Source organism: Centruroides sculpturatus, unplaced genomic scaffold (genome assembly GCF_000671375.1).
Source record: "Centruroides sculpturatus isolate CEXI.00-Female unplaced genomic scaffold, Cexi_2.0 scaffold6, whole genome shotgun sequence".
NCBI lineage: Eukaryota > Metazoa > Arthropoda > Arachnida > Scorpiones > Buthidae > Centruroides > Centruroides sculpturatus.
In genome coordinates, this window is record NW_019384869.1 from 1,778,478 (window position 1) to 1,788,262 (window position 9,785).

General features: G+C 35.3%; 1 protein-coding gene and 1 long non-coding RNA gene across 2 annotated transcripts in view; both read left to right on the forward strand.

The window, feature by feature from the left end:
- Positions 1 to 9,785, forward strand: part of LOC111630850 (leucyl-cystinyl aminopeptidase-like) — a 35,646-nt gene that overhangs the window by 15,993 nt on the left and 9,868 nt on the right. The window contains exons 7-10 of the mRNA XM_023375014.1: positions 3,554 to 3,716; positions 5,336 to 5,453; positions 6,918 to 7,054; positions 9,594 to 9,707. Coding sequence (XP_023230782.1) covers positions 3,554 to 3,716; positions 5,336 to 5,453; positions 6,918 to 7,054; positions 9,594 to 9,707 — 532 coding nt within the window. The remainder of the gene's footprint in view (positions 1 to 3,553; positions 3,717 to 5,335; positions 5,454 to 6,917; positions 7,055 to 9,593; positions 9,708 to 9,785) is intronic.
- Positions 3,370 to 3,710, forward strand: LOC111630832. The gene is made up of 2 exons (XR_002757592.1): positions 3,370 to 3,474; positions 3,554 to 3,710. It is a non-coding gene; the product is annotated as an uncharacterized LOC111630832 (long non-coding RNA).

Consider the following 9,785-nt stretch of genomic DNA (forward strand, 5'->3'; position numbering starts at 1 on the left):
TTTTGTACGTGGCTTTCAAGGTACATTTTCAATTTACTGATGGATCAGTAACTAGATCTTATTCGTTTCTTGTGGAGCTCTCGAAATATTTTATCTGAAACCCAATTATCTATAACAAACAGAAGATACTACTCCAAACTCGTTATTAAAAATTCGAGTCAATGTCAGAACACTGAATCTTTAGAAAGATGCTTATGAAAGTATTGTACTAACTTGATTTGTATGGAGTGTCGTTAATTCTTTTATCAATAATCTCATCGTTAATCTTTCTAGTCTAGAAGATAAAACATTCGTTGATCTTCGTATAACAGGCGTGATAAGTGCATTAAATTGCTTCGTATAAATATTTCCATAGAAAATATATTAGAAAAACAGTGTATACTTTATTATTACATTTGTGAATAGTTCTAATTGCTTGTTTTCTAGGAAGACTACGTGATACGATTTCGATACTAACTATAGTAGTTGTCTCAGATGTCATGTAAATAACTACAGGTGCATTTAGTTTCTAATAGTTTATTCTTCAGCCTTACAATAGGCAATTATTAAGACAATATATCTAGATATTCATAATACTCCATTAATGATTAACATTTTTTAACATAAAACCAATCGTAGACAGTAACTTAGCCATTACATTTGTAAATAAATAAAGAAAAAACTCAAGGACTGTATAGGAAAAAGATTTGAATGTATGTACAATATCTCTTAGATATTGTACAGTACATACAAGTGTATTAGACCATTAAAATATAGTTGTGTTAAGTCACTCCTCAGTCACCCGATGACGATCAGTTAAGTATCACGAACAATCATTGTTAAAAATAGTGGCTTTGAATACCAAAAGTTTACCACATTCACTGTTTTGAATTTAACGTCACGTAGGCCATGCGTGTATAACAGTATAATCTATTATTTATATTATAAAAATATATAAATCATATCTTCTCATGCAAATAACGTAAAAAAGCACAACTCTGCGAGTTTTTCTAAAGAAGTACATACAGCAAATTTTAAGAAAATTAATGTAGTGTCTGTTTGAACAAACTTCTTCCTTCTGCTCTTATAGTTACAGTTATTTGATATTTTATTATTTAAGAATATCAGGACGAACTTTCTATTAAACGTTTTTAAAACTTAAATACGATTCTACGCAATACAAAGTATTATATAAGGAATTTCATTTAAAGCATCAGATGTCTGTAAAATTTACTGTAATATTTAGGTCATTATGTATCATTATGGAAGACCTAAATATTCCCACTGTCTGTCCTTCGTTAATCTCTATAACGGAATTAGACACACGAAAATAGAGACCAAATATGGAAAGCGTAGGAGTTAGAGGCCCGATTAACTATATACGAACTTCCGGTCTGGACCGGAAGTCGCGTAATCTTTAAAAAATAAAAGGCGATTAAAACTTGCAGTCTGGCATTGTGATTTATTTTATGGAAAATGAACTTACATACGGACGATGTAATAATAACGTAATGGAATTTTTACACAAGCACCCGTATATTATCATTATGGAAGACATTTTTGTAATTGCTATATCAGTGGAAACATTCAAAACTTGCAAATTCCTTATCTTTTGACCCGAGAAACTACAAGGGTTTAAACTGTGAAGGCCGAGTCATTCACAAATAATACTTCGAAATAAGTTTAAGAATATTGCATACAGATTTTGGTCCTGTAGGAATATTGAAATGAAAGTGTGACCGTAGGGTCGGTGTCTCTTTGACACCACGTCAGGAGACCCGAATCTGACACCACCGAGTCTCGCAGGACTCGGAAATTGCGACGTTACGTCACGCGAGCGGTAGCGGGTGAGCGATTGGATTGGGAGTAGAGGTGAGGAGAGAGACGAGGAAGTAACTTAATCGGATTCCATGGTTGCTAACAATTAACAATTTTAATGAAACTAAAGGAAATACAGAGAGAGTCAATTTCGGTCATAGTTCCCCTATTCAAGAGAGGCCCGTCGAGAGAGAGAGTTTACAAACGAATCGCGGGTTGATAAATACCTTGTCGATGGACTGTTCTTTCCACTAGTTCCGAATCTTGTCCGTTCACTGGTGTGGAGGCACGGAGGAGTGTAGAGGCTTAACCAGGCACGATTTTTTCTCACGGTTTTAATCCTGGGTCACAATTTGAATCCTGGAGGACGACTTTGTTGGGCGGACTTTGGAAGACGACTCTCTTCTTGGTTTTTTTTTTTTAAATTCCTCTTGGGTTTTTCCATTAGGTCAGGTGGTTGTTGTTAAGGGTCTGGCGTCCAATATGGGCTCTCCATCGAAAGTTCCTGGTGACACATCCCTGACTAACTGGATCCGACTCATCAAGGAACAAACTCCGTGGGAAATAATTATTATGGCGTTTAGCCTAACTCGATAAAACGCTCGAATTTAACCGATTAAAGTTTCCAATAATTAAAATTTAAAATAACACTTTATTGTGGGTCTGTTCGTCCCTCACAAAAGTGTGCGCTTTCTATTATACAGGGTGTTCCATAAGTCTAGAACCAAGTGTTCATTTTTGTTTATTCTTTTATACATAAAGTATGATATCGAATAAGAAGGAACGAATTCAAGTTATTCCGATGGCGAGAATCCGCAGAGAGAGTTAATGCCAAAGAATTTAACAGGCTTCATCCAGAGTGCTAGATGCAGCCAGTTAAAAACTCTTTGGAGTTCACGTTGTCTGTGGGTTCCCACCATCGGAATAACTCGAATTTGTTTCTTCTTACGCAACTCCACGTAAAAGTACATAGAGAGATCATTATAACTCTTACGATTCCAGACTTACGAGACACCCTGCATTACTACTGAATTTCGCGTAACTTCATTTCTACACAATAGAAATGACAGAAACGAATTCTGTCTTTTACGAAATTCTTTAAAAACACGACTCAAAATCCATACAATACAATATTAACTCAAAATCAAAGTTTTAAATATATTTCTGATGATTTAAAAGTCAAATTTCGTGTCGGTAGCCAATTCAAGAGACGAATAAGAGACACAGAATGAAGGATGACGATCATCACTTCTCTTATCTCTATTTTCGTGGATACGTTCAGTAGCTTACCTATCGATCTCTCGATCCGACAAAATGACTCGATAGAAAAACGAGGAAACAAATTCGAGAAAAATGGCACCATATACAAAATTGAGACGGTAATCGTGAATTACTTAGTCACTTAAGCCAGTTGTATATAGATTTACAACAGATATTATTGTAGCCATACATCAAATAAAGCGTTTAGAATATTACAAGGATTTAAAAATAAAGTATTAAAATTTTATCCTCGTGTGGTACGCTGTAAAATATATCATAACACTGCAAATGGTATACGAAAACATTTTAAATTCGGAACCGAACGCACTCTAAATTTGATTTATTTTCTATTTTATTTTAGAAAATACCGTCATTAAATAGAATTCAAATTTTAAAAGATGCCATGTTCTTTGCCGAGTAAGTAAACTTTTAAAATTTAATAATATTATTATTACTCATATTTCATTAAAATAGTTTTATCTTGTCATCGTTTTAGCAAAGGAGATATTCCTCATACCTTGGCGCTCGATATCTTCTCTTATTTTCCTTACGAAAAGGATGTTCTGGTATTAAATGTAGTGGGTTTTACAGAAATCGGATACTTTCTGAGAAATTATGAAATGGCTGTTTTTCAAACCAACGTACAAGAAAAATGGAAAGTAAGACATTTTATTATTTAAAACTATTCAATTTCTATTTTGCATTTACGCGGAATAAGTGATACACGCATCTNGTTGCTTTTCTGGCCAACAAAAAATTGCGTAAAAACTGATGGAACCGGGTTGAAGAGTAAAGCTCAGCAAAAACATCTAAATAAAGGAAACTTTTGAAAGCAGTGGCGTAGAAAACTAGAACCAGATTCAACAGTAAGATTAACGTGTGAATAAAGTGCGCGTTGCATTACACAGACTGCGCGTGCCTTAAAGTGCCTTCGCTAATATCGCTTAATGATGCGCTAAAGTTTGGCCAAATTATCGTAATTGCAACGAATTTAAGTCAGAAAGTAAAACTTAAAGCCTTTATTTTCTGTGACAATGCTCGTTTTCTCGATTTATTATCTCGGTGACATCGCTTCGTCCAAAACTTTCTCTTGTAGTCTGTGTAACGCGCTTTATTCGCACGTTAAGTCTTACTGCCAAATCTGATTCCCGTATTATTATGCCACGACTTTCAAACGTTTTCCTCATTTAATTTTTTCGCCGAGATTTATTTTTAACCCGGTTCCAATAATATTTTTATGGGATTTCGAGTGTTTTTCAGTCATCGGTAACTTCGTAATAATTCTATTTTCACTCGATAGTCACATTTTAGCCTTCAGTACGTTATGTCACGTAATAACAGATTGACGAATAATATGTCGAAATGTAAGAACACGGGCTCTTATTATATAAATAATCGGTATTTTTAAATAAAACCTTCTATAGAGTAAACGGGAGGCGGTCGACTCTCGAACGACTTATTAAACGCAGATTCCTTCTACAGTAGATCGTTCGGCAACTCGGTGTCGCTATTGTAAATCTATGCGACAAAATCCCAATCGCGTAAGTCCGAAACGACCCAACGAATTTATTCAAAATTTAACGCGTCCATAGTACTCGTCGCGGACACTAAATACTTTTAAATTTCATTCGAATCGGTTAGTTGGTCGTGGAGATATTAAGGATCAAAGTTGGCACTTTAACATTACACGCGTGGCCGAACTTTACCGCACCGAGGTACTTGTAAAATGTGCGTGTACGTCTGTTCTCTATACATTTCTAAACCCTTCTTTACCGATCTGCACCAAAATTTTTATAGCAGTTCTATAAAAATATCGGCTACCACTAAGCCCGAAAATCCCATTCTTCCCCCGATTTCGTCCCTTTGATAATTAGTGATAAATATGTATAACAATAACAAGATAAAACGAAGCTTTTAATACGGCTTCCATTTGAATATTTTCTTATTTTCTCCCAGGCAGAGGTGGGTGTATCTGCTAATTGAATATGTAGCGTAAGAACCGCTTTAAATTATCATATGTTTTAAGAAAATCTTCCAGTTATATTTCGTGGCACGCCATAAACTAAAATAACTTTGATAATTAATGTAAATTTTTAAAGAGGCGAGAATTTTTTTATTTATTAAGAATTTTATAGTTGTTAAAAGCTATTATTATTATTATTAAAGTTTTATGTGAGTTTAAAAGTATCGAAAATGGCAAGGTAAATAGTGATTTTATTTTATTATTATATTGTAAAAGAATTTTAATTAAATTGTAATATTATTTTTATATAATTAGGTTGCCGTTTGGTATCTAAGAAATAACACCGATATGGAATTTATATTGGATATAGCTCATAAGACTCTCGATTATTTCCAGAGATATTTTCGAATCGATTACGACTTACCTAAACTGGGTAAGGACCGATTATTTCTTGTATAAGTTAAAATGTATTTGAATAAAATTAATGCGCTTATGGGCAACTGTTGAACTAGACGAGATTTTCTGTCTTTCAGTACATGGTAGTTCGTAAGGAGTCTTATGGCTGAACACCTTTACTCCGAGAGACTCGCGGTTGATGGCTACGCCACCGAAGAGCCGGCCTTATAGAATGGCCTAATCGCGCGCGGAAAAGAATGCCTTCCGGGAGGACTTTTATGGGAAACTGGCCCCTATTCCGGCGTCATCGACGCGAAGAAAACCCGGAAAACTCCACGCTGCCAGTCCGTCCGAGCCAGGCGCCAACCCACGACCGAACTCCCAGTGTTCGGGGTGTAGTCCACTCGAGTGCGGGGACGAAGACGCTCGGCCACTGGTGGGCGTATAACGAGGTTTCGGGAAAGGCCTTTAGCGAGCGCTGTAACGTTACAATAACGCTTAGAAGAATAATTTCGTGGAATAAGGCATAATGTTTATTGATACAGGCCTATGGCAGTGCGACGCCTGGGCGATCTCCGAGTGGAGATCCTTCCCTTGAGGACTTTATGAGAAATTGGCCCTATTTAGATGCTATAAACGTGAAGAAAACCCGGAAAATTTCACTCGGCGAGACGTAAATCCATCGACCAACTACTAGTGTTCGGCGATTTTATCCACTCGGCCACTGTGGAGCCGATGGGGTAAAAGGCGATGCAACGCGTGTACGATCTACCAAGAAGGATGCCTTCCGGGAGGACTTTCTACAGGAAAAAGACTGCTATTTAGATGTTAAATACGCGAAGAGAACGGGGAAACTCTACATGACCTGGCAGTTAGTAAAGTGCGAATCCGCGACCAACTGTGTGCCGTATTTGGTGGTTTTATCCACTCGGCCTTTAGTGGCACACTTAGAAGAATAGCGAGTACACTAATCCAGATAGTAGTATTTTTCGTAGTGTTAGACTCGTTACTCATCGTCCATAAATCGAAAAACTAGCTAGGATCGACTCTCCCGGCTGTTATAACAGAGGGAAAGTATGGCGATCGGTCAAAAAATGAGGACACATCGAAACGTCGAGAAATGCAAAAAAATTCGAGTTTTTTTTTCTTGTACGTATGGATGTTGTTAGTGCGTTTGGGGGGCACGATTTTGTTTACCCCGTTTAAAGCTCAATAACTCCTACGCTTTTTGTCGAAAATTTCTGAAATTTAGCGGGGAGGTTTGTTTATAAGGGGAATTGATGTTATTAAATTTTGGTGATTGAAGGTGGACGGAATGGGGAGATAAATAGGGTCGCGTTCATATCTCGAATACAGTCGGACTTAATGTCATTTTAGAATAATTAAAAGTACAAAAAATTTTAAAATAAAATTTCATAATGGATGGCGCCACCAAATGTTGCCGGAAAAGTTAAGCAACTCGTTGCTAGATTTTTTTATAATTAAACTTTTACATTTTCAGATCACGTAATTGTTCCCGAATATCCTTCTTACGGTATGGAAAATTGGGGTTTGATCATGTATAAAGAAAATGCGTTTCATCCCGAAGCGACTAGGACAACAAAAGCTGCTTTAATTTCTCACGAGAACGTACATCAGGTTATTATTTTATTTTGCTTTTTATAAATAATAATTCAAATAAATATTTATCAATAAAATATTTTACTGATTAGAAATGTAGAACAAAAAAATTAAATGATAATTATATTTTTCCAGGTTTTATTCGTAAGTTTTATTCGTATAAATTAGTTAAAATTTTACCGGTTATGGGCCGTTTTAAGCGCTTTCGAAGCCCCGACCCAGTTTTTAAGGAGAATTAAACGCGTAGATATACACAAAAGTATCGGCATTGAGAAGAGGTCTAATATTATCGTTACGTCACATAAAGTTATATAAATGGGGCCGTACGGGTGGCCTAAAATTGCCCAACCTAAAGCCGCCACTGTGTATAATTAGCGCTTAATCCAGGCGTTCTTACTTCCAATAGGAGAAAAGGGTTTTAAAAAATTTCTTATTTGTAGAATGAAGCGAACGTCGATTGGTTTTGCCCATCGCCCCTTACTTTTTATTAAAAGAATCATTTTTTTAAATATGAAATTTTCTAAAAATTCAATTTTAAATTAATCTAGAAAGTTCATTTTTATCTTCTAATTTAAAAAAAATTAATAATTTTTACTATAAAAAATTTAGAATTGATTTTTAATCCAAAAATACGCGAGTTTAAGCCAGGCGTTGCTTTTCTGGCCAACAAAAAATTGCGTAAAAACTGATGGAACCGGGTTGAAAAGTAAAGCTCAGCAAAAACATCTAAATAAAGGAAACTTTTGAAAGCAGTGGCGTAGAAAACTAGAACCAGATTCAACAGTAAGATTAACGTGTGAATAAAGTGCGCGTTGCATTACACAGACTGCGCGTGCCTTAAAGTGCCTTCGCTAATATCGCTTAATGATGCGCTAAAGTTTGGCCAAATTATCGTAATTGCAACGAATTTAAGTCAGAAAGTAAAACTTAAAGCCTTTATTTTCTGTGACAATGCTCGTTTTCTCGATTTATTATCTCGGTGACATCGCTTCGTCCAAAACTTTCTCTTGTAGTCTGTGTAACGCGCTTTATTCGCACGTTAAGTCTTACTGCCAAATCTGATTCCCGTATTATTATGCCACGACTTTCAAACGTTTTCCTCATTTAATTTTTTCGCCGAGATTTATTTTTAACCCGGTTCCAATAATATTTTTATGGGATTTCGAGTGTTTTTCAGTCATCGGTAACTTCGTAATAATTCTATTTTCACTCGATAGTCACATTTTAGCCTTCAGTACGTTATGTCACGTAATAACAGATTGACGAATAATATGTCGAAATGTAAGAACACGGGCTCTTATTATATAAATAATCGGTATTTTTAAATAAAACCTTCTATAGAGTAAACGGGAGGCGGTCGACTCTCGAACGACTTATTAAACGCAGATTCCTTCTACAGTAGATCGTTCGGCAACTCGGTGTCGCTATTGTAAATCTATGCGACAAAATCCCAATCGCGTAAGTCCGAAACGACCCAACGAATTTATTCAAAATTTAACGCGTCCATAGTACTCGTCGCGGACACTAAATACTTTTAAATTTCATTCGAATCGGTTAGTTGGTCGTGGAGATATTAAGGATCAAAGTTGGCACTTTAACATTACACGCGTGGCCGAACTTTACCGCACCGAGGTACTTGTAAAATGTGCGTGTACGTCTGTTCTCTATACATTTCTAAACCCTTCTTTACCGATCTGCACCAAAATTTTTATAGCAGTTCTATAAAAATATCGGCTACCACTAAGCCCGAAAATCCCATTCTTCCCCCGATTTCGTCCCTTTGATAATTAGTGATAAATATGTATAACAATAACAAGATAAAACGAAGCTTTTAATACGGCTTCCATTTGAATATTTTCTTATTTTCTCCCAGGCAGAGGTGGGTGTATCTGCTAATTGAATATGTAGCGTAAGAACCGCTTTAAATTATCATATGTTTTAAGAAAATCTTCCAGTTATATTTCGTGGCACGCCATAAACTAAAATAACTTTGATAATTAATGTAAATTTTTAAAGAGGCGAGAATTTTTTTATTTATTAAGAATTTTATAGTTGTTAAAAGCTATTATTATTATTATTAAAGTTTTATATTTAAGTATACTCGAACTTTGAATAAAACATCTCACACGAATTACCAACTGCTTTTGATTTAAATTAATGTTATGAACGCGAGCATTTTACGTGTTAAAATATAAAACATTTATTTAAATGATTTGATTATAAATGTTTAATAAATTTGATAATATTTATGTATAAGGTATATATTTTAAAATAATATTTTTGAAATCTCGTACAGTCAAACTTCGATTTAGCAATACCGTTTACACGCCTGCAAAATTCTCATCGAGTATGGTTTTAAAGTGCTCCAAACAATAACATTTATGTTTAATATTGAGATGTACAGAAAAATTTGAATTTCATTTGGTACTATAATTCGCAGATTCGTTCACAAATATTCATTGGCTCTTAATGAGGGGGTGCTGTTTGGGAAGGCGCGTATCGAGATTTGACTGTCAATATAAAACGTTGTGTATAAGTCTTATATATGTATATACAGTGGTTCGGCAATTTAGTAACTCCTAAATGGTGGGACGATTTGTGGCTGAATGAAGGATTCGCGCGATATTTTGCGTCGGTAGGAGTTCACGGCATCCACCCGGAATGGAGAATGGTAAATAAATACAGAATTCTTTTTCTTTCGAACATTTCTTTAAAGAAAAAAAAAATCTTCGTTAGACTCGTTACTCAT